Here is a 27,315-nt window from a genome sequence, read left to right on the forward strand (position 1 = left end):
GAACAAAATAAAAACTCTTACCCAGTTTGCCAATGAGTAGCTCCAACAGAAATTCCTTGAAAATCCCTGCCTACTGCAAGCCTAAGCTTGTCAAAAAGGATCTTCACGCCCATCAATTAATAGGATAATAAAGAACATAATGACTAACAACTGCCAGTCAAAAAGAAAGAAATGCATGACGAAATGTGGTAGCCAAGTGTGTGGAATGTATATCTTTAGGGCACCATCTTGTATCAAAGTAATAGAGACTGAAGATTTTCAGGGTTGTATGTGCTTCATTTCAGTGACGCTAGGTAAAGTCAAAATGCGATTCTCTCCATGTCTGTATAATTCTCTTCTCTTTTTGATTCTGTCGCATGAGTTTCAGGTCTGCCTACAACTCTATCTCTTCAAGAGTACCTATTACATTGTAATTTTCTTTAGCAAACTCCGCAATGTACTTTTTGCTGTAAAGTGGCCTCTTCTAAGTTTTATTATAAGCTACTATAAGCATGCACACGTGGCATTAGAAATGTCCATTATTATTATTATTATTATTACATGCAACTTCTTGACTTTTCAAGGTACAGTGTTGCATGCCTATTAATGGTGGATATACCCCTCTCCTGAGAAGATGAAAGCTGACAGATGGCTAACACCATTGATGGCTATATACAGCAGGAAAATCCCTCGCCCGAAGTTCAGATCACCTCTTGTCCTTCCAAGGGAATATTTCATTGACAATAAACTGCTGATTCTTGGATGCAGTGGGTCACATGGCTGTAAATGTAGCCTCTCATCTTTGCCGATCTCCACACACATTTGCTGACCAGGATATTTTTAAATGGCATAAGAGTTCTGAAAGGAGAAGGTGATCCAGCTGTCAACAGTACAGTGGTGTGATCCAGTTTGGTTTGGTTGGTTTGTTGTTTAGCACCTCACATAACACTCCAGCAATATTCCAGCTATATAACAGAGGAGTCTGCCAAATGATCCAGTGATCCAACAGCATGAGGCATCAATCTATGCCACCTGGGATACAATGACATGTGTGAAGCAATTCAGCAAGCCCGACCACCTTGCATCCTGTTAGAGTCAGCTCTTTACGACAGCGCATGGCTGCTGAAGACCAAATCCTCTCAAGGGTGTTATCAAGATCGGATTCGGATCTTTTAGCACTATTCCAGCAATATCAGGAGGCAGAAGAAATGGGCATCACATTACATCCATGGGGAAATGAACTCAGGTGTTTGAGATGAAGCCGAAGAGGCTTTTACCCACATGCCATCAAAAGTACAGAAAACTAGTATGAATCAACTTTATCCTAAGCAGCATGTCACGAAGTACTCCATTCCAATGATAATGCTCGGCTGATATTTTGTGAATCGCTAGGCGGCTAAGATAAGTGATCTAGTATAACTCCTGAACCTTAACATAAGCTTAAGATGATCATAAGCTAAGATGCATTTTGTGTATTTAACACACAGTCATATAAAAAAAATGGGCATTTTTAACTTCTCATACATGATGTGACAACTCTATTGAAACATTTAATGACTTGGTTTGAGTATTGTTTCATTATCTATAAGAAGCAGTTCTCCAATGCTGATGCTCCCTAAACAGTGGCCTACTCCTCGGCCATAGTCCCATGGTCCTGTAGGCTGTACATCACAGTAATGAATGTGGAGAGTGTCACCATTTGGAGACTCGATACATCGGCCTCCATACCCAATCTGACCCTTGGCATTAAGGCGATACAGCTGGGAAAAAACAGGCAAAAGATTAGCTATCACTTAATGAAATTGATAGAGTCATGGATGCAGACACCTTAAACTATCAACATAAGAGCTTGCCCGATCTTGAGCAAATTCACAGGCACTAAAATATACTTTGGTTCCAACAATGCAATTCAGTAATGTTGAAATCCTACACACTCAATATACAATATGAGTACACACGCATTACATACTGGTATTTTAGGATAGACTGTGTTGAAATATTTGTCCAATTCAACAGCAAGCTTACTGAACAAGTTAAATTTGTTGTCAGAAATCAAGTGGCAGTAAGCACACTTCATTCAAATGTTGATGAAACTGAACTTTTCAATTATCAGCAATTATATCCTCCCTTTTCATTGCTGTTTGTTTCATACCATATGAAACTCACAACACCATAGGTTATCACAGCCTTTCATACTTCCTTGCACCCACAACATCTGAATTATCTGGAGAGGCTTGAGTGTTCCTACCTGGTTTCCGCCCCCGTGATGACAGTAGTAGACCCCAATGGGACCTCCATTCACACCCTGGCCCACAGTGTCCCAGCATCGGTTCCCTTGCTTCTCCTTGAACTGTAAAGCAAGGATCACATGTTATAGGACAAATGTACACAAGAGTCATAGGACTTGCTTCTCCTTGAACTGTAAAGCAAGGATCACATGTTATAGGACAAATGTACACAAGAGTCATAGGACTTGCTTCTCCTTGAACTGTAAAGCAAGGATCACATGTTATAGGACAAATGTACACAAGAGTCATAGGACTTGCTTCTCCTTGAACTGTAAAGCAAGGATCACATGTTATAGGACAAATGTACACAAGAGTCATAGGACTTGCTTCTCCTTGAACTGTAAAGCAAGGATCACATGTTATAGGACAAATGTACACAAGAGTCATAGGACTTGCTTCTCCTTGAACTGTAAAGCAAGGATCACATGTTATAGGACAAATGTACACAAGAGTCATAGGACTTGCTTCTCCTTGAACTGTAAAGCAAGGATCACATGTTATAGGACAAATGTACACAAGAGTCATAGGTCTTGCTTCTCAAGGATCCTTGAGGACTGTAAGAGCAAGGATCACATGTTATAGGACAAATGTACACAAGAGTCATAGGACTTGCTTCTCCTTGAACTGTAAAGCTAAGGATCACATGTTATAGGACAAATGTACACAAGAGTCATAGGTCTTGCTTCTCCTTGAACTGTAAAGCAAGGATCACATGTTATAGGACAAATGTACACAAGAGTCATAGGACTTGCTTCTCCTTGAACTGTAAAGCAAAGGATCACATGTTATAGGACAAATGTACACATGAGTCATAGGTCTTGCTTCTTGAACTGTAAAGCAAGGATCACATGTTATAGGACAAATGTACACAAGAGTCATAGGACTTGCTTCTCCTTGAACTGTAAAGCAAGGATCACATGTTATAGGACAAATGTACACAAGAGTCATAGGACTTGCTTCTCCTTGAACTGTAAAGCCAAGGATCACATGTTATAGGACAAATGTACACAAGAGTCATAGGACTTCTTTCTCCTTGAACTGTAAAGCAAGGATCACATGTTATAGGACAAATGTACACAAGAGTCATAGGACTTGCTTCTCCTTGAACTGTAAAGCAAGGATCACATGTTATAGGACAAATGTACACAAGAGTCATAGGACTTGCTTCTTGAACTCTAGCTAGGATTAGATGCTATAGGACTACTGTATACATCATAGGACGCTTTATTAAAAGGCCAGGCTTGTTCCTTTGAACTGAACTGGAAACAATGACATGGGATTAAAATAACATTAGATTAGGTTAGCAACACTAATAGGAAGACAGATGTAACCATAGTCTCCTTGAACTGTAAAAGTTGTTCACATTTTAATGTCAACCTACCTCTATTGGAGGGACCCGGTCATACACCTCATATGCCACATTGTCCATGAACCGCTTGAAGCTCTTTCACTTCTTCTCCTTCTTGAACTCCAGCTGCTTGGTAGAGGTCACTCTTACCCGGATAGCCACGGATAGTGGGCTCGTAGCGTGTAGAAGTACTCTCGGAACTCAGGGTCCAGCCATACCTCCACCACTTTCTGCATGTAGTTCTGTAGTGGGAACCAACATGATTATTTGTTAGCAGCATTTAAAAGGCTCACAGTAAGGTGATTTGGAAACTAAAATATCTGTCAGGCTTACAAGCTTCACGTCACTCATTAAAATATGAGAGAGAAAATGCTGGTTATATACATGTATTACTAAAAATATTTCACATTCATCTTGGCAGGACTGAAAATAATAGTGCTGGTTGGTTTGTTGTTTAGCAGCCACACTCAGCAATATTCCAGCTATATGGCACAGTCTGTAAATTATCAGAAGTCCAGACAATCCAGTGATCAACAGCATGATTTACGCGGTTGGGATATGATGACATGCTTCAACAAAGTCAAAGCAAGTCAAGTCACCCGGATCCTGTTAAGTAAGCTTTCTTACAACAAGCATGGAAGACCAATTCTGGTCGGACCTTTAAGGGTGATAATAATTGTGAACCAGACAAACCAATGAATGATATTACGAGCAACACAAGAGACAAGCGTATGCTGATGAAGTCAATTCCAACCCAGAATTCCCACAGGTTGTTAACATAAAGTTCACACACATCATCACCACTCACCTGTGAAGATCCGGGTTAGAATTGATCTTCAATAACCTATGCTTGTCGTGAGGCTTACACTAACGGGATCGAGTGGTCAGGCTAAGCTGACTTTGTTGACACATGTGATCGTATCCCAATAGCACTTAGATCGATGCTCATGCTGTCGATCACTGGATTGTTTGGTGCAGGCTCGATTATTGACAGACTGACGCCATATATAGTCGAATATTGCTGAGTGCATGCAAAACTATCCTCACTCACTCACTTATCACCACTCCAGTACTGGAGCTCTATCCAGTCTGATTTCCCCAATGGGGCACTCACAACTGACCTAAAACATAACTGATTTCAGTCACCCAAACCAATCACATTTCACTGTGAGTTAGATATTGCTTGACCAACATAAAATATTGGACATTTTCAGCATACCACATACTTACCAAGTTGATAACAGGTATCTTGTGACTGATCTTGCCAAATGAGTAAGGCATATGGTTTCTGTAGACATGTCCCACTCTAGCGCATGGCACCCACTCTATTGAGCCTCCACACTGCCAAATCTGGGAAAACAGGAACGTCAAAATCAATGAATCGGAAACTCAAGCTTCCGCTCACATAGGAAATAACAGCCATCAACAAGGGAGATAACTCTAACAGCCTTCCACACAACACATCTGTTGGTTTCAGCTCTCAAAACTTCAGCCATCAAAGGCAAGAATTTATGGATGTCAACTTCTTTATTGTGAGGAACCCGACCTTCCTGAGTATATTTTGACCCCTTCATCAGATGATTAATCATTCACCTTCATCATTCACCTGATGAAGGAGTAAAAATATACTCATGTTCCTGATAATGAAGAAGTTGATATTCATAAATTCTCAACTTTTACAACTTTAATGAACTAAAATCAGCAGCCCTTTGAGTACAATATGTCCATAGTTTACTGTAATGCTATATCTATGTCGAGAACATGTTCAGAATAAACTATGAAAGTTATTTGTCAGCTAATCACAAAGTGTACCTTGAAGGAAAGTTCAAAGTTCTCTCCTCCCCAGATCTGCATACCAGGGTCATATGCTCCAATTTCAAAGAAGTACTTCCTGTCCATGGCAAACAGGCCTCCAGCATGGGTCGGGGATCTGCACAGAAGATCACCGAGGTCATGACACAGGATCATACTAGGGCACAGAGCTGTACTGACTTATACCACACACAGGGTCATACTTGGGTACAGAGCTATACGTCTGTATTGACTTACAGCATACACAGGATCATACTTGGGTACAGAACTAGAAGTCTGTACTGACTTATACCACACACAGGGTCATACTTGGGTACAGAGCTATACGTCTGTATTGACTTACAGCATACACAGGATCATACTAGGGTACAGAACTAGAAGTCTGTACTGACTTATACCACACACAGGGTCATACTTGGGTACAGAGCTATACATCTGTATTGACTTACAGCATACACAGGATCATACTTGGGTACAGAACTAGAAGTCTGTACTGACTTATACCACACACAGGGTCATACTTGGGTACAGAGCTATACATCTGTATTGACTTACAGCACACACAGGATCATACTAGGGTACAGAGCTGTACTGACTTATACCACACACAGGATCATACTTGGGTACAGAGTTGTACGTCTGTACTGACTTACAGCACACACAGGATCATACTAGGGTACAGAGCTGTACTGACTTATACCACACACAGGATCATACTTGGGTACAGAGTTGTACGTCTGTACTGACTTACAGCATACACAGGCTCATACTTAGGTAAAGTATGTACTGACTTATACCACACACAGGCTCATACTTAGGTACAGAGCTATACATCTGTACTGACTTACAGCATACACAGGGTCATACTTGGGTACAGAGCTGTAACATTTTACTGACTTACAGCACCCACATAGTCATACTTGGGTATAGAGCTAAAAAAGCCTATACTGACTTGTAGGGTTCACTGTTGTATGCCCTTGTGCCCAGCTCCTTCTGGGGCACCTGGCTCTCCTTGTACAGGAACCCCCACTCGAAGATACCACGATGATGGTTGGTGGTGTAGACAGGGTGGTAACGGAAGTTGTTCCAGTCAATTCCATCCACTATTGGCACTGCCATCACAGTTCTAGCAATAGAATCACCAATGAAATTAGAAAAGAAATGATTCAAAAAGATTTGAGTCTGGCACAAATCATTTAGAATGTAACAATATATCAGAATATTCACATAATGCAATTGTTTACTCTTCGTTTTATTCTTAGTCAATAGGAATTAGAAAATACTGATGGCATTGATGATCATTATGCAGGGCAATTGATAGTTTAGGTATTTGCAGTTAATCACTAATAAAAGCGCAAAAGAATGCTTAAACTCAGTTTATACAGTCAAGTTTAAAACCTGCTATGTGTTGACTACCTAGCATAATGACAATGTACCATTAGAGTTACTTCCCTTTATGTTTTAGAGCTACATGAAGGCAATGGCTGACTCTGACATTGTCAGTAATATTTTTATTTTATCTGTTACAAAGACTAAACATGTAGTTTTATTAATACTATCGCAATACTATTGCAGTAGTTGACAACTATCTCAGTACTACAGTGTGAGGCATGATTGTAATACTACTGCAAAGAATCACAAAATTAATAACCACCCATGAAATGGAGTGGGTTGGGTTTTAAGCGCTTTAGCAATATTCCAGCAATATCACAGCTGGGGACACCAGAAATGGGCTTCACACATTGTACCCATGTGGGGAATCCAGCTTGGAGGTCTTCATTATTGACGAAAGCTTTAACCACTAGGCTACCCACCACCACCCATGAAATGGAAAATGGATTTAACAGGATGAAGTAACAACAGTCATCACAAGATGACATATCCCCCGTCCCTACATATTGGAAAGAATAAATCATCTGACAGTTACTCAAAGTTCAGCTTGATTTTTTTTTTTTTAAGACTAAGACCAAATCATTTCCATGGAAATCATGAAGAATATAAATGCCAAAAACTGTAAATAGCTAAGGCACCACTTCAAGATCTGCCTCATATATCTGCAAAGTTCTGTTGAAAAATATTGAGCGGTCTTTGAGTTGTGCGGAAGCAGAAACCAATCCCTCCTTTTTGAGACTAAGTCGAAACGTTTCCATGGAAAGCCGGGGGAAAAATAAAAATGCAAAAAATCTGCAAATAGCAAAGGCACCACCTTAGGTTCTGTTTGATATATCTACCAAGTTTTGTTGAAAATATTGTCATAAAAGGCGACTAACAAGATCAGGTGGTCAGGCTTGCTGACTTGGTTGACACATGTCATTGCATCCTAAATGCATTGATCAATGCTCTTGCTGTTGATCACTGGATTGTCTGGTCCACACTCTATTATTTACAGACCGCCACCATATAGCTGGAATATTGCTGAGTGTGGTGTAAAACAACAAACCAACCAACCATTGGGATATCATTATCATATCCTCCCACATCGTTACACCACCAACATGTATCAGCCGTCCATACATCTGATATCATGAAGATACTGACCTGTCATGCCTGATAACGTGTCAGCAGAGGAACCAGCCAGTTTCTGTTACATTCACAATGGGCATCCAGGAACAGAATGACATCCCCAGTGGACAATTCTGCCCCTCGGGTCCGAGTTCGGATCAGTCCCTCTCTGTCTTCATTCGGTACAGCTTCACTTTACCATTGAACTGTTTCACATAGTCCTCTAGTTTGCCTTTCAGGTGCTCTGGAGAAACACAAGGATATGGTTAGTTTGTAGTTGTCACAAAACTTGCTTGTTTTCATCATGTTCATTGAAGGCGGAAGTTATACTTACACCAATGTGCATAATTATTCTTGAAGGTAGCACTTTGGTGAATATTCAGCCCATTAAAATGAAAACATAATGTTATACTACTTTCGTCACTTAATAAGACCAACACAGGTTACTTCTGATAAATTCTGTTCTGGATACTTTAATCTGATGCCTTGTCTCATGAGATGGTGATTTTACAGAGAAAATCTGGACTTGCTTCATTTACTGCTGGAGCATTACACAAAGTGCTGAGTGGAAATGAGATAATATGGTTCAGGGGCTGGTGAGGTAAAGGTGAAATTGGGTTTAACGTTGTGCTTGAGAATATTTAAGCTCATATGACGATGTGCATGCGTGTGTATGTGTGGCTGCATGTACTAGCCCAGACTGAAGCTAGTTTTATAGTGCTAGCCCACTGAGATACCATGCACGCAGTGAAGAAGCATGAATACCCCACTCTGACACATTATACTGACTCCGAAGCCGACCAGTCCTTGTTGTACCCATTAATGCGGAGCCAGGCAGGGACCAACAAGTACCGGATTTTAACGTCTTTTGGTATGATGATGATCCGAATCCAGCGACCTTCCGGCTCTCGGGCGGACACTCCTAACTCCACTACACCAAGGAGGGCGGTCCTCAGGGACTAAAGCGATAGACTAGGAAGCAATGAAGATGGCTACAAACCCTTGTCACTGTAATCGTCCACCATGACAACCTCCTTGAGCAGATTAGGCGGGAGTTGTTGATGGCCAGCTATTGCACAGTCAGCGGACAAGGGTGGACCAGCCCTCGTTGTGGAACACCAGGATGGCGCTGACCGTGGGCAAGTCTGTAGGGTAGTGCCAGTACTTGCACCTGTGCATAGCAAAAACAGGAATGAAGCGGAATCCACTTCAATCACTGTGATATGATTCTAGTCATTTGAGTTTAAAATCAATGGATGTTGCAATCAAAAAATATATCAGTAATATTGCAAGCTGACCGCAAACTTGAAACCACTATGGAAATATTTGTCTTTGTTGAAATATTTGAACAATTTCAGCATAAACACACAATGGCTTATTGCTTAAGGTTTTGGAACTCAGATGTTGATTCTGATTGGATTCTCAAAATAATCCTGATGTTAAGAAAATGATTTCTTTAATATGAGACATAATCCACATAATCAGATATCAGAAGCAGAGACTTACTCATCCATCCTGGTGTCAGGGATGCTTCTGTCCATAGGAATCTTGTCACTGGCTATCATGTTGAAGCCGAAACTCTCGAATAGTCTGGTGGAAACTTTGGACTGCTCTTCCATTGTAGTGTATACAGGCTCCCCATCTCACCTGGCAGAAGAATGGGCAGTGAAGGTTTGTGGACAAGCCAGTGTGTTTAAGTGTGTGTGTGCATCATAGGGATAGTGTGTTTGTGTGTATTGCATCATAGGGATAGTGTGTTTGTGTGTGTGCATCATAGGGAGTGTGTGTTTATTTGTGTGTGTGCATCATAGGGAGAGTGTGTGTTTGTGTGTGTGCATCATAGGGAGAGTGTGTTTGTGTGTGTGCATCATAGGGAGAGTGTGTGTGTGTGTGTGTGCATCATAGGGAGAGGTGTGTTTGTGTGTGTGAACATGTGCATGTATGTGTGGCGTGTGTTATAATATGGCTTAATGTCGGGTTCAAGATCAATGACCTTATGTGTGTGTGCATGCATGTATGCATGTCTGTTCAAGCAGGAACTAATATTAAATATATATTAGTCAATTACAATCTCTCTCTCTCTCTCTCTCTCTCTCTCTCTCTCTCTCTCTCTCTCTCTCTCTCTCTCTCTCTCTCTCTCTCTCTCTCTCTCTCTCTATCTCTCTCTCTCTCTCTCTCTCTCACACACACACATACACACAAACACACACACAACACACACACACCATGGCGGACTTGTAAATATATTACTATAGAGACCTTGTCATGACCATGATAATATGCAAATATGCATATGTTAATCTCATTTTCTAAAGACATCTTTCACTTAAAACATATTTAAAACAACAGATGAACTTTAATGTATACTTTTAATTTCTCACATAACATTTCAGTATCAATTCCCATGGTAACCTGCGGTGACTGAAGTCTTCCTAAGCCTGACTCACTCATTGTCGGGAAGTGAACAACATCCATCCTGATAAACCAATTTGATCATCTACAAAGCAGACCTACATAAGGCGGGTTATCATTCATAGTTCAGTGAACATTCTCCCTATCCTGAGGCAATCGTAAAATTGGAAACCAACATCTCAAGCACCTACAGCGTGCATATGACAAGGCCCTAAAGATCTGGTGTAATGATCTGCCATTAAACAATGTCTGCATGGGTAACTTATCTTAATCTTCACTCACCAGGGAGTATTTCTGGCTTCAGGCTCCTTGGGTTCAAAGTTGCCCATAATTCCTTTCTTCATGACAGCGCCACGGGTCCAAGATTCTTGTGTTCAGAAGGCTCGTTGTCCCCCTCCTACTTGGGGTTGGGGGATCACATTGTCTTGATTCAGGTCAGGTACAGCATTGTTACATTTTTTATGTTGCCGTTTATAGTCCTTCTGGTTCTGAAAAGGTACAATGAGTGAGTAAAGGTTTTATGCCACTTTGACCAACATTACAACAATATCAGGATGAGTGAGTGAGTGAGTGAGTTTTCGCGCAGCTTTTAGCAATATTCCAGCAATATCAGGGCAACGGACACCAGAAATGGGCTTCACACATTGTACCCATGTGGGCAATCAGAACCCAGGTCGTCGAGTAGTGACAAGCAAACGCTTTAACCACTAGGCTACCCCACGCCCTGCATACCTGTGACAAGGATAGTGTCTTTACATCAAGAATAGTGATGTCTTGACAACAGTGATAGTGTCTTGACAATCAGAATATTGTGTTCACAATCAAGATGGTGTCTTGACAATCACAACAGTGTATTATCAACCAGAACAGTGTCTTATCAAACTGTATGAGGTCAACCAGGATTAAGTCTTAGCAATTGATATCTTGTCTTGATAAGTCATCATGAAATATAGGCTTAAAATATTCATTACGCTTTAAGACAATCATTACCATGTTGATATTGCATTTGTATCAAATGTCCATTTTTGGTACAGAGAAATTCCTTATTTCAAGAAAGTACTCTTGTCTTCACAGTTCTAGAGATATGATTAGTAAAACTGCATATCACCTAAAAAATGTTGAGTTGAGTTGAGTTGGGCTTTACGTCACATCGAAACGGCAATATTCCAGCCATATAGTGACGAGATCAAGTCAGCTTTCATAAACATTTTAAGTACAAATCCAAATGAGTTGTTTTTGTTTTTAAATATATTCATTAGGTCAGACCAATTTAATTTCTTGTTTCTTGATCCAGCGATTGCATTATTTATTCAAGAATAAGAAAAAATATATAAAAAATTTCCCCGTTCAAAAATAAAATCCTCATGTTTTATTAGAAAAATGTAAACTTACAAATAAAAAAATATTTTTTGATCGTTTTTTTTTTTTCCCCATAGACACTTCATAAATTGCCAAAAATAAAATATTTTAGTATTCAAAAGGAAAATATCTATGACAGGTGATTTTTATTTTTTTTTTTTTTCCCTCCTGCCTTAAGGTTTTCTGAGGACAGAAATCCGTAAAAACAAGAAATAAAATTGATCTGGCCTTACATTATTATTTTAAAAGCGGAAAGCGTCCATAGCACTAAATTCAAAAAAGCAAGCAATTTCTTATTCACATTACAATTTATGATACAGCTTAACTTCCTCAGGTAGTTCACAATAAGATGCAGCTACCACGCGGAAAACAGATCTTTCAGATTTATTACATCATAATGGGAGTCCCTTGCCCGTGTTTATTTATATAATTACCTAATGAACTTTAGTAAGCATCTGATTCGAACTGTCAGTGCTCTCTGCTTCTATTATCTTTAAAAGTATGACACAGTTCATCATCGTTTATCAGGATTACGAATGATAAAGTCTACATGTTGATATGTTTTAAAAACAATTTTGAAAATAAAGGTGCTATTTTAAGACAGCTAACAAGCGAACCTGTAAATGCTGGGACAGGTGTGCACTCGCAGCATTGATCAAAGCTCAGTGTGTTAACATACAGCAGATGTATGTACATAAGTAACAGCTGGGTTAAACTCTAGCACTGTGACACTCAGCATGGCTGAACACACAGACATATAGGGTTTCCTGCACTTTTTTTGTGACAGTACTAATGTCATTTTATTAATGTGATAACTGGCCTGTCAGTGTCTTGTATACAAAGGGAAGTCAGTTAACTGGCCTGAACTGATTTCATGTCATAATGTCTTCAGTAACCCATGCTTGTCGTTAGAGGCGACTGGCGGGATCGGGTGGTCAGGCTTGCTGATTTGACCGATTCATGTCATCCAGGATCGAAATACAAATTGTTTCATCCAGTTATCGAAATGCATTTTGTAATAGGTCCCATAGGATTACCAGACAGATAATTTATATGTGCCTTTGTGAAAATAAGTGTGCCGATACCTTTTGATGATCCAGTCAAACTTAACAACATCGCAACAATTATGTCATTTCAATTTGTTAATAATAATAAGTCAATAAACATCATGTAATCCTGTAGACTACTCTGTCTAACAGTCCCTAAATACATATTACTATTAGTTCCCTTCTGCTCAGCCCTTTCTGCCAAACGAAAGCTCTTAATGTAGCAAGTCTAGATTTCTTCAGGTTCTGAATCTCCCATTTCAATAGGGCTCCTTATCAAAATGATATACATTCCAAGACTAAGCGTTAGTCTAACCTGTAAACTTGAGAGCTGGATTTCCTGAGCCCTATCATGACTGCAAGGATAGTTCTGCTTCAAATGTCCCAGACCCATAAGCTAACCCACATACTAGGTTATCATCCAAAATAGCTTCCCTGTTATGCTCACTGGCATTCAATATTCAGCACAATTTTGATCCCTGTTATCGTATTCCAATTCCGTAGATCGACGCTCATGATGTCAGTCACTGGACTGTCAGTTCCAGACTCAATTATTTACAGACTGCCATCATAAAGCAGCAATATTGCTGAGTATGGACAAAACAGACAATAATTACAAACATAATACACCATAACTGACTTTGTTTTCCCTTCTGAAATTCTTATGGTGGTAAAAGTTAGTTTTTACTCACAAATATTTCACTAAAAATAAATTTTGTCAACTCGTAATTTGTAATGGTAAATTTGTAGCATTTTATTCACCAGGTATGCAAGATTAAACAAGCAGAAGGTTGAAAGACCTTTGGATCTGATTTACAAGCCCATTCATAAGAATCTGCTTGAAAAAACGTTATCTGTACACCCCATTAGTGATTAATGACCCACTCAAGAGCATGTGGACACTTGATTTCATTATGCTTGATAATAATGCTGAAGGATTCATTGTTGGCACAGGTACAGAAACGTACCCTAGCCAAAATCAGAATACAGAAATGTACCCAAGGACGAGTCCATCCCTCATAGTGTGTTTTTCTTGATCGGAACTGGCACTGTTGTATTACAGCATACATAGTAATGAATATTTCGCGATGCACATTACCACTCGCAATAACTTGGGCAGAAACAACTACATTTGGATTCATTTAGGGGGTTGTAGAATTATAGATTCATCCAACATTTAGGGTACTAGGCACATTCCTATATTTTGAGTTTGTTCAGGGTACATTTTTTGTATACATATATGTACCTGGGGTACATGTCTGTAGTACCTGTACAGACAACGACCACTTCAGCAATAATCATGATAATTCTGTACATGTATGATGGTCGGAGCATAAACTTTGATGAGATCAGCTCCCTATCACCCAGTGCACAAAAAAAGTTTCCAAAATTGCTGGCCAGTCAGGCTAGCTATTCCTGAAAAGGTACTAGCCCCAAAATAATTCACTAGCCCGAAATTTGAATGTAGACATGGGTTTCATCATTAAGCTGCTAATATGATGAACATTTTTATCAGGCCATAACCTTGCCTGATTTAAAAGTGTATTAACTTAAGAAGTCAGAGAGAATGATATATTTACAAAATGATCCCATGAAAATTTACCAGCCAGTCGGGCCAGTGACTGTGGAGATTTACTGGCCCCGACTGAATTTTTACTAGCCACAGGCTAGCAGGCCAGTGTCTATTTCACACACTGATCCCCATAATGACAACAATCAGTAAGTCACTTAAACAGCCAATCACCTTATCATCATAGTGTTCTGTATTGTCAGATTGATGAAGTTGAGTTGGGTTTTACATCGCTTTTAGCAATATTCCAGCAATATCACAGCAGGGGAAACTGGAAATGGGCTTCACACCATTGTACCAATGTGTGGAATCAAACCCAGGCCTTCAGCGCGACAAGCGAACGCTTCAACCACTGGGCTACCCCACCGACCAGCATCTGGAGCCAACACAAGCTGTTCTCCATTCAGTTGCTGCATCTGTACCACCATTCAGATCTACACAGTGCATTCAGCTCCAGGTCAATACCACTCAAAGCAGCCAGTCCCAGAACAATTGTCTACTGTAATCTGATAGCACTGTACACAATGTCTCAATACAATAATACTCAAGTAACATGGTGAATGTATTGATATTCATCCAAAAAGATCTGAAACAGATTTTCTGCTATATTATTTCCATATATGCTAAACCAACGAGTTCATTACATAGCAAGTTGGAATACATCTGGTTCATGGTGCATATAAACTGAAGGATAACAGTATTTGATCTTAAATCCAACATCTTACCACAGGCATATGACGCACTGACATATCTAGATCTGATCAGAAGTAACAAACTAACAAACTGTAACTTAAAAATGTCCCATTATGAGCAATTATTGAGATAATGAATGTTATAGATTTCTTGTAGTTCACTCATATACTCAAGAAAAGGATTAGGTACACGTTATCCCAACTTAGATCACACTCTTCCATAGAGAGTGAGTGACTGTGTTTAGTTTTACTTCGCTTTTAGCAAAATTCTAGCAATATCACAGTGGGGGACACCAGAAAAGGGGCTTCACACACTGTACCCACATGGGGAATCAAACCCGGATCTTTGGTGTGGTGAGCAAACACTTTAACCACTAGGCTACCCTACTGTCTCACATTCTTCCACAGATTTACAGATATGATAATGGTTTTGTTATACATTTAATGACAGAAGGAAAGAAACAAAATACAAAGAAAAGAAATGAAATACAGATATATATGTACATAAACAGAGCTCACTATAACTTTTTGATGTTATCTATATATACTGAGGGAAACAAATAAGGGAACACCATTTCATGGCAGTGTTCATTTAGTTATTTCTCAGATTTCCTCCCACAGCGCTATTCAAAGCTGGTGATGAAAAATGGAAAATATTAAAGGAACGCTTGAATTTTCCTATGTTCCTTTATTTGTTTCTCTCAGTATATATTGGGAAATTCCCAAAATGTTTTTGACGACATGATTGGGTAAAATTGCATGATCCATTTTTAAAAAGAAGAGATCAAGAGAATTATGAAACAATGCATCTTAAAGAAACTACAACACTCATATGTGTGTACATACCGATATTACAAAACTCGCATAAGATTTCATGTATTACCCTCAACCACTCTCACAAAGAAAGTACAATAATTCTGACATTTGTTTCATAAAAATAGCATGACACAGAGACTCGAATAATTATCTTTTACCCAATGACCATACAGCATATACAAGGAAACCAACTTGCCACGCCTACGAGGCTAAAACAACACAGGTACCACCTGCTCTGATCAGAAGAGGATGTAACATGTACGCGAGATGGGGATCACATGCTCAAGTGGCTATCAGAGAGACGGTCACTTTTTCATAGGATTGCCTGTCCAAGGGAAACAGATTTCTTAAAAAGCATCAAAAAGTGTCTGCAAGTGTTACTTATTAAAATAATTGAAGAAAATTCAGTACAGTTATTGATAGTGATGTTGATGGACAGGGAGTAATATGAACCTGTGGCTAGTATGTGGTTCAACATGTGTCAAGTATTGTCATGGTTAATCATGCTGATGTCATTCAAAAATCAACTGGTAAATTCAACAGTTCAATCACAAAAACATAGTTCCACCTCCAATACAATGTTTGGAAATTTTGTATTTAGCAATTCAATGCTGAATCTTCTGTCCTTCAGACCTGTTTAAACCAAGATGGCAAATTGTTGCCAGTTTCTACTGAATACTATTAATAGAAAGTGATCATGATGATGAATTATGATTCAATAGTTCACATGAATGTTTCCTAAAATATGTATTAAACAAGAGTCATCGGAAGATGACAAATCCCGATACTCCACAAATTTGTAAGAACAATGTACCTAACAGTTAATCAAGTCCAACTTGATATTTTTAGTGAGTGAGTGAGTGAGTTTAGTTTTACGCTGCTTTTAGCAATATTCCAGCAATATCAATGATGGGGTGATATTTTTAGACTAAGTCCATATCGTTTCCATCGCAATCATGAAAAATATAAATGCCAAAAAATCTGCATAGTAGCAAAAGGCACCATTTTAAGATCTGTTTGATACATCTGCCAAGTTTTGGAAACGAAGCCCACCCCTCTGTTTTGAGACTGAATAAAAAATGTTTCCATGGAAAATGAAGAAAAAAAATGACAAAAATCTGCAAACAGCAAAAGGCACCACTTCAGGATCTGTTTGAAATATCCTCTAAGTTTTGTTGCAAGATATTGAACGGTTTTCAAGTTGTGCTCTGGAAACAAAGCCCACCCTCTGTTTTGAAACTAAGTCCCAATTGTTTCCATGGAAATCGAAAAATCTGCAAATAGCAAAAGGCACCACTTTGGGATCTGTCTCAGATATTTGCCAAGTTTTGTTGAGAGATATTCAGTGGTTTTTGTGGTATGCTCCAGTAACCAAATCCACCCCTACTTGAGATTAAGTACAAATTGTTTCCATGGAAATCGAGAAAATAAAATGCCAAAAATCTGTAAACATAAAAATGTACACTAGATAATTTTATTCAGATAATTCACATAGTGTCGTTTTTTGTGTCAGGTACAAAACATAAGAAACAATTCTTTAACCTTATAAATTATGGATCTATTTTCAGTTGCTATTGTTATAACAAATGTATAAAATGAGCCTTCTTCAAGTTCTTGTAATGTAAATGTTCCCTCTAAACATAGCATGCAAGCCATTATTGTCAACAGCTACCGGTACATTGTATGCATTATGGACCTCTGTCTGTCTGTCTGCCTGTCTGTCTGTGTGTCTGTCTGCCTGCCTGTCTGTCTGTCTGTCTGTCTGTCTCTCTGTCTGTCTGTCTGCCTGTCTGTCTCGTTGATGAACGAGGAATGTTCTATGCTTCGTTATTATTAATGTAACTTTCCCCATTGTTCATCACAACGACTTCCAAATGCCACTCAACAAAGTTATCAGTCATTTTCATGGCAGTTACTCTCCAACCTAATGAAGAAGTTTATCCAGCCATCCAACCACCTCACCTTCCTTAGGATGCCCAAATTTTAATCAGCTAACTATGATGAGGACAGCAGTGAATTTATTTTCTGCATCCATTCTCTACGTTTGTGGCGCAGGTTTGCATGTCGCATAAAACGCTGTACTCATCCTCATCGCCTTAAACAACACAGTCAAGTTGAAATCAGTGACACTCACCATTTCATTCACTTAATGTGTCCTGTCTCTTGGCCACCCCTGTTGTCATCAAACAGATGGAAGAGGTAATGGCCCAATCAGCAGCAGGGCGGTGACAGCTAGCCCCAGCTTCAGGAGCAGCTTCCTCCGACAGTACACCCTCATCGGAAACTCTTATCTTCAGCCCCAGCTGGATCTCCACTACCAAAACGGTGCGAAGGGTGGCCTCTTTTACTTGCCCTGAAAATAATGTGTCAGTCTTGTATTAACGCTTTTACTGTGTGAAAAATACAACAGTAATAGAGTTGATCTGTAAATACAGATACATGATTGAGATTGGGAACAGAACTGGGAAATTCAACCACATTCCTGCCACTGTAACCTGTAGCTAAAGATGTTTTCACACGTAGAGAAACTTCATTGTTAAACACAAATGTCTTCATTAATGTTAAACTGTTACATATGGTGTATACATTTTGTAGCTTGTTTGTTGTTTAACGCTGCACTCAGCAATATTCCAGCTATAAGGCCGCAGTCTGTAAATAATTGAGTCTGGACCAGACAATCCAGTGATCAACATCATGAGTAGACTAACGCTAAGTCCCTGAATATATATATTTTTGATAGTAACAAAGACAAACCGATTAAAATTGTAAAGGACCCCAGTGAGTTGGGAGATCTAGACATGCTTCATTTAGGGCTCTAGCATTGCAGGGCAGGCAAGGAAGTAGGGAAAATAATGTGGTTCAGGGACTGTGAGACAGACTACATCATGAACATCTATCTACACAATTGGGATACATGTATACATACCTATACCAACTAACAAAGCCAACTAGTAAAATAATCAAGGAAACAGAGTATGAATGTGTGACAGTTACCATGGTTATAGAGGCAAAAGACAACAGTAATGCTACGTTACCATGTTTGCTATATGTACATGATGTACATGTACTAGTGACCACATCTTGGCAATATCACATCAAATTTGAACCTAAATAAACCTGAATATCAAACAACACTGAATAACCATGACACCATGAACATATTGCGTGTATTAATTACATGTTTAACTTACATGATTAAACTGAATATTTCTGTGATAAGTATACAGTGTTCATTCTAGGCCTCTCCTTTGCGCCATTCGTGCACTAATATTTAACATGGCACACTGTACAGATACGTGTCAGCGCATCCATAAATGTAAATCTGATACGCATCACGAGTTTGTTTTCGCTTGGCAACTCAAGCAAAACTTAAGCAATTTTGACATGACCCACAATATGGTTTCTAAATGACCCTCACTTTTAGAAATGCTTGATTGAACACTGACTATGTAATCATGATGACAGCTTTAATTTTATAACTAAACTGTCACTTTAGCTTAAGTAAAATTTTGAAGAACTTACCACATTTACAGCACTGTAGTACAGCAGGATACACAAATATACGATATATATGACATTAAATACCTTGTAGTTTCACATGTATCCCTCATGTAAGTTAGTTCTATGCCTCATTTATGTTAGTTACTTATATAGATGATTTATGGTTAGCATTTTAAACTAGAGCAATGTGAAGAAAAAAATCCATGAAGGAAATACCAAATCGGGTTGTGTTAACTCAGTCACCAAGGTCACGATTATTGATTAGTTAAAAGTAAGCATGATAAATCCTTACATGACAATTATTGATCATGTATAAAACTAGTAGGTATGAAATTTTGGTCGGTTGTTTTGTTGTTTAACGCTGCACTCAGCAATATTCCAGCTATATGGTGGTGGTCTGTAAGTAATCAAGCCTGACCAGACAATCCAGTGATCAACAGCATGAACATCGATTTATGCATTTGGGATAAGATGACATGTGTCAACCAAGTCAGCAAGGTCTGACCACCCAATCCTGTTAGTCAGCCTTTTATGACATTGACAGGTATGGGTTGCTGAAGCTCAATTCTCACCCAGATCTTCATGGTGTCAATATTTATGGCTGGATGGTTGGTTGGTTGTTTAACGCTGCACTCAGCAATATTCCAGCCATATGGCTGCTGTCTGAACATAATCGAAGTTTGGACCAGACAATCCAGTGATCAAAATCATGATCACCGATTTATGCAATTGGGATACAATGACACAGGTAAATGTCAATCGAAGTCAGTGAGCCTGACCACCCGATCACGCTAGTCACGCTTGTACAGCCCCCATAGCATTTTTCGAACAAGAGCTGGGTTACAAATACCACAGTATACTAATAAGCTAATTCCCTCTAATTTCCAAACACTGATACCTATACACGAACTGCAGAGCAAACTGACTGACAGACTAATAGTAATAAGATTATGAACTTGGACGAGGGTTGACAGACACAGCTCAAGGAAAACACTGGTGGTAACACGGTCAATCCCAAACATGTGCACATACACTATGTGCATTCAGCATGTCACACAAGGTAACAGATCAATAGCATATCACAATGAAAGCATAGCACTTGACAGTGTTCAAATAGAAGGATGGTAATCAAGGCATCCTAACAATGGCCCCAATAATAAAAGTGAGTGAGTGAGTTTGGTTTTATGCCGCTTTTAACAATATTCCAGCAATATCACGACCGGGATGCCAGAAATGGGCTTCACACATTGCACCCATGTGGGGAATCAAACCCGAGTCCTCAGCGTGACGAGTGAACGCTTTAACCACTAGGCTACCCCACCGCCCCACTACTAAAAGTAAAACATTTAGAGGTCCATAGATTCAAATAGTGTGTCAAGGACTCAAACGTCCTACTTAATTTTGAACACTGCACAATAAGCACCAAGGTAACCAAGGTAACAACAGGAGTAACCAACCAATGATCAACAGTATTCACATCTATGATTATCAGATTATGTCCTGCAAACATAGTGATAATACTTTATTACTGATACAGAAGTATTTGTTTTTCTGCTAGCATGCTAAGCCTTGTCAGCACAGATCCAAGAGCTACTTGATGTCAATGTGACATCATTATGTCATGCAGTACCATGCTGAAGTTATTCTTGCACAAACATTGGTACACCTACAAAATACCAGATACCTACCAGCCATATTGTTTAGTGTCACGTCACCCTAACGCTAACCCTAAACCTTACCATAACCCTATACCTTACCCTAACCCTTAACCTTACCCTAACCAAACTCGCGTGCTTTCAAAGATGGCAGAAGGTATCCGGTATTCTGTAGTCTTACCCAAACATTTACACACGATGCCAAAGAGGAACATTGGAACATAGGCTTAAAACTCACACAATTTCACGGGACATGATTGGATTATCCAGTCATTTAACTTCTCTAACAGCACAAGGGCCCACATGCACAAAATGATCTTCGCGCTACGACCATCTTAAGGCAATGTTACAGTACGGGTGGTTTGATCATCATAGGGCAAAGATCGCTTTGTGCAAGCAGGCCCAGAATCTACAGCCAGGCATGTATTGTTGAATCACCGAAAGGTTGTGGGTTTAAATCAGAGATTTGCTTATTTTCTATTTTGGGTGTTAGTCATCACTATTCCATTGCTTGATAGTTTCAGCAAAGTGGTAATCAGTTCAGGGTGCCATTCGACTAACCGATCTTATTCCACATTAGGGAGGGAGGGGGAGTTTAGATTTACGCTGTTTAGATTTACACTCAGAAATGTTCCAGCTATATGGCGGCGGTCTGCAAATAATCGAATCTGGGACAGACAATCCAGTGATCCATTTAGTCGCCTCTTAAGCATGGGTTACTGGGGATCAATTCTAACTCGAATCTTCACAGGTCCTTGTCCACAGTAAACTGCTATACCATCATGTAACTGAAATACCTTTCAACATCTTCAAAGCAATCTTAAACCAACTCATTCATTAAAATCAGTAAACTTTACCCATTAAGTACTTCAAGTCACCTATGTGATCAATATAGAACATGATGACTATGACCATGATATAATAATGACAGGGTTTACATGACGCATGATTCCTGCGTATTTGACGCAACAATTTTGTTAACGACTCTCAAAATACTATCATACGAGTCAGGCTTGACGCAAGTTTGATAGGTGGCCCTCACGATTTAGTTCAATAAAATCGATTTGATAAGCAATCAATGATATTGTTAGATAATAGTTTGACTTTTACAGAGCTGTCAGATTGTTCCACAGAACTCAGAGGAGACAGTAATCCTGGCTGTTTGAATTGAACAATGCTGTAGTTTCATTTGGTGGTGTGACATACACAGTTAGTGAGTTACATACTGAAAATGATTGACACAAACAAATATTAAATTTTCATGACTCCCAAATATTAAAAATGACTCCCAAAAATAAATATTGTGAGTCACCATGACTCCCATTTTAAAAAGTCTGTGTAGAACCCTGAATGATAGATGAATAAGCAAAACTGGTAGACCCTATCACCCCCACCTTCAGGCCATGCTCAAACTGATACGGCTTCTGCTGTACAACAGCGTACAATGATCAGCCATTAATCACAGATCTAATGTAATCAATGTAAGATAATGACATTTAGTTCATTGAAGAATATGCTGGTACATTACATAGCTTTATATATGAAGTAAATTTGGTAAAAACATGTCCCTACAAACATTGATAAAATATCCAAATGCCTTTTTGCCTGAACAAATCACTGTTCATTCTACATGTGCTATGGCACACTGATAATGCAGGTATTTTTGTAGCAATGTGAGTGTACTCAAGGGACACCTGGTTCACATGCCTGAGGTCAGACTTAACAGACTGAAGAACAAAAGGCTCGGTTTCAGTTGATTTTCAGCCTGAAGGAAAAAATTATACCATTATCTCTGAATATAATGTTTTCAACTTCCATCTACATGTTTGAACCCTGCTTATTTATAACTGGTCCCTAGAACTCCATGATGTGATGTCACACTTTCAGCTCTAGTCACATATGCTGGTGATAAAGTCTGTTAATACCACCATTGAATCTGGACAAGACACAATAAAGTGACTGATACCGAGAGCATAGGTCTATGACTCTATACAGTTGGGATATTAGGACATGCATCAACATGATCAACCACGTTTACAAGCATGACCACCCAATTCTTTCAGTCACCTCTTGAGACAAGTATAGGCTGCTTGAGACTGAATACCAACTGGATCTTTACAGTGTGCAGGCAATAAAGAACAGGACAAGTTATTTGCTAATCAGTTTGCAAAACCGAAAGCCATTTCCCCAAATTCCCAACAATAAAAGCATCAATACCTCTGGTTAAGTCATTATAAAGAAATGAGACCCATGGAATCTTTTCTGTGGACATTGTGAACATGAACTTAAACACAGGGCTGGAAATAACTTTAAAATTGCTAGTGTACTCCGGTACAGTGGCACAAGTAAAATCACGTGCCCTGATAATTTTTCCACTATACTGGCCGATTTTCTTGTTGATTTTTGTAAATTAACAACATAATTACCATTTGAAAGTCAAATGGACACCGGTACAGTGTGATATACAAATTTGCTTGCCCGACAGAAAAAAACACTGGACTCGGGCGTCGGGCAATGGGTTATTTCCACCCCTGAAACAAAATCACTTTCTACACACAAAAGTACATCAGCAACTATCAATGATTATTGTCATCATTTCCCCATTTTGTTTACTGTTAACAGTTTGCCTAAATAAGCAATCATTCACCAAAATACAACTTTCATAATGTACAGGATGTCTAAGCTGTCATGTTCACAAATTCACTTATGTTTATGCAATGTTAGAAACCCATTTGAACGGACGACCTGGTTAAAAAAAATCTTTAAAATAAGATAACCTCCTTTCTACAATATTATCAGCATTGAATTTAAAAATATACTGATACACACCAACACGACCAATGGAAATATCAACAAAGTTAAGAGACAGAGCATCAACAGACATGATAGAGAATATTGCATAGCGTGGAAGAAAAGAAATATGCTTAGTAATCATTAACAGTGTAGATGTGTCTTTACTGCTTTCAACATAACACCATTATGGGCAACAGCTGCTTGATTATGGCCACATAGAGCATGATAAGATCGTGAAGATATTAACTGTTATTCTCCATAATAGAGAAATGCATGCTGATGACTGTTTATTTGGTCTTTGAAACATAACAAATACATATTTTGACATACAGTAGTTGGCCATAAGTGTGTCATCATTAGTGAAATTCCCATAGACTTGCATGTTAATTAACTCTTGCAAGACATTTTTTCATAAATTTAGTTTTGGTCGAATTGATTTCAATACCTATCTACCAGCTGGGAAATCATCTCAGCTACATACACATAATTTCCATTCAATTTTCCGATGATTATTGAGAAAACTGCAACTACTAAACAACATATATTAGACATACCAATCTTGTTTAACATGGTTTTCTGTGGGATAGAATAAAATGAAGTTGTACTAATGGTGCCTAATCAGGTGTCTTTCGATAACTGATCATGCTGATCAACGGAAAGATGAAAGAAAATTATGTACACGTAGCTGAAGATGATTTCCAAGATGTTTGCAAAATATCAAAATAAAATTACTTCTACTCAATTTATGAAAATTATTCTTGCAACAGTTAATTAACATGTAAGTCTCTAGAAATTTCACAAATCTTGACTCACTTATGGCCAACTACTGTATGTATATGTGCACTCATTGTTAATCATGCTAATAAAGAGAATAGGGTAGGAGGATGCATGCCTGGATCACATGGGATATCACATATTAATGGAATATCATCTTTTGATAATGACGAAGGATGTGGAGTCATCCTACAGCTGCCGTCCTTAGCTCAGGTTAAAAAAATTATAGTTAACTTCTTTGGACATCTCAGATAGCATTCGGATGTTGGACCAATGTTGGCAAAACCATTGCAAACGTTGGGCAAACGTCTGAATGCTATCTGGGATGTGGACAAAGCGTCCCACTTCAGAAAGAAAAAGTCTCAGGTTCAAATCCCATCTAAGGAATCTGAAAATAAATTTATTGTATAGCGTTTGAATAAGTCAGTTGTCTAAATATGCCAATATTTTTGTCTTTTTTATATAAGGCATATCCATTTAAGGTTAGCATAGATGATCAAATAGAGTTAGACTAGTCTAACATGTAAGACACATTCTGATAAGCTTGATAAGAAAACAGAAGAGTCAAACAAAGGTGAAGTTAATGGTGCAGTTGTTTTATGATTTTGAAAACTAAAGTCAGTGCCAAACATTTGAGTAGACTTTTAGTAAATAGACTATATGCTAGCTTGTATTCTAACATGTCATTATATGTACCGCTACAAAATCAAACGTCTGTTGCATATTTTTAAATATTCAGGCATTGTCAGACTTTGAACAGTGCTGCAGGTTGCAGATTGCAATTATTCACAGATGTCTAAGAGGAATAAGTATAGACAAGAAAGATGCAGTTAAATTTTAGCATTCAAATAATATAAGCTACGATGCACACTACACTCGTTCAAATGATCACTAAGCATATTATTGTTTTCAACATTCAGCTAAGAAAAGCAAAGAAAATACCTTTTCATAGTCTAAATATGACAACCATTAATTGTTCATCAGCTTGAATTCCTGCAGAGAAATGCACACGCCTGTTGGCAAGGGTTTGTTGTAACGCCAAATGGGCAATAATAGATGACCCGCACGTAGACAGTAAACAGGTGAAAGGCAATGTTCGTCTGTGTCAACTAGCATAAAAGCATTACAGAAAGCATCTGCTCAGTTAGCAGAATAGGTGTTTCGTTACCAGGTGTATGTATTGATTTCCTCGCAATGGCATGGACAGACGTGCTTTTCTAGAATTCCTACATCTTAACAGAGAGTTCTTCCCGTTATCTATTGTTTGCCGTCACTGGCTTATCTTACAGTGACAAGTGTCATTTTCCCATTTGCTTATGAGATACTGTGCACAGAACCGTGTCTTTTTGCATAATGAGCTACGTCAGTGTAAATAATCAGTGCATAGCCCATTCTTTATTTGCACAGAAACAAATTTTGTTGGATTACAATGTTATTGCTCGTTATAGTTCTTACCGTACGATGTGGCGAATTTGGCCGGAACAGCGGTGCGCCCTCTCTGATTTTGGTGACAGTTGAGAGTTATCTTCTCTTGATGAGGCCCACAATGAACCCCTCACACTCTCAAAATTGAATTTAATCTTATTTTCCAATCCTATCCTACATCAGCGTCTTTGACAAGTCCTAGATGAAGATTACACAGCTGTGTCTCATATGTGCAACGAGATATCGATTTCTAATCACTGATGTAACAGCATTTGCACATACTGTAGATGTGAATAGCAGATAATCAGAGCCCTTGCAGGACTCGAACCTGTATACATATGATCACATTGGACAGAATATCAAGATTAGGAAGATATGGGGGAGTTTCATCAATTTTCATTATTTTCACCTTCTTAAAAGTAGTAAGTTGATATTTTTTTTAAAATATGAATGCTTTAATTGGGACGTTTTTTGTGAAAATTGAGAACGCCCTAATTCATATGTTAATATCATTTTCATTCTTGACATTGCCTCTCGAGTCTTGAGCTGTCCCCCGAACATTTAAACAGGTCTAGAGGAACCATCAAACATCTAAGCAATGTCATAAATTAACGATCGTATTCTAAATGTAAAGAGGAAACATACAAAATAGTTCAAATTTCCGTAAGAGAAATAGTATATGGCAGTAGAAAACAGATTGACAGTACAAGGCTGATCGAATGGACGCACCCTTACAGTGATACGAAAATATAAGGAATCGTTCATAATTTATGGCTTGGAGAGGGTGTGTGTGTTAAATAATACAAATAATAATGTGAATTAAGATACAAAACGACTTAGTCCAGTAAACAGTAAACATAAATGATAATCGTGAGAAATGTTTATAAATATTGCCAATTATGCTTGCTGCAAAAAAACTGTCAGATTTAACCAGCTGTGTGTATCAGCTTTAATGTATAATGACTGACTGACTGAGTTTGGTTTTACGCCGCTTTTAGCAATATTCCAGCAACATCACGGCGGGGGACACCAGAAATGGGCTTCACACATTGTACCCATGTGGGGATTCGAACCCGGGTCTTCGGCGTGACGAGCCAACGCTTTAACCACTAGGCTACCCCACCGCCCTCCTGAACCTGAGAAAATCTAGACTTGATTCACTTAGGTCTTATAATGAATAGAATTAGAAACTTGAAGAGCACATTATTGTTAGTACTTGTGAAGGGATACATTTTTTTAGCTTTTTAGTTTCTTGTTGTTATACACACAGCAATGACGCATATTCTGGTTTAAAATGGTCTTGGCGACCGACGTGAAAACTTGGGTGAAAAACCGTGAAACAC

General features: G+C 38.7%; 1 protein-coding gene across 1 annotated transcript; it reads right to left on the bottom strand.

The window, feature by feature from the left end:
• Window positions 1-1,610: 1,610 nt before the first annotated feature.
• On the bottom strand, window positions 1,611-10,670 carry LOC124264449 (N-acetylgalactosaminyltransferase 7-like; the record flags this gene model as incomplete). The annotated part of the gene is given in 15 exon segments (XM_046699191.1): window positions 1,611-1,739; window positions 2,228-2,329; window positions 3,649-3,750; window positions 3,752-3,793; window positions 3,795-3,857; window positions 4,846-4,965; window positions 5,428-5,545; window positions 6,380-6,553; window positions 7,966-7,979; window positions 7,981-8,111; window positions 8,114-8,173; window positions 8,930-8,975; window positions 8,977-9,100; window positions 9,436-9,576; window positions 10,624-10,670. Coding segments are annotated over 15 exon segments (1,413 nt in total), but the record flags the coding sequence as incomplete, so codon positions are not given.
• Between the last annotated feature and the right edge of the window lie 16,645 nt (window positions 10,671-27,315).

Source organism: Haliotis rubra, unplaced genomic scaffold (genome assembly GCF_003918875.1).
Source record: "Haliotis rubra isolate DU_JTF1 unplaced genomic scaffold, ASM391887v1 Scf925, whole genome shotgun sequence".
Lineage (NCBI taxonomy): Eukaryota > Metazoa > Mollusca > Gastropoda > Lepetellida > Haliotidae > Haliotis > Haliotis rubra.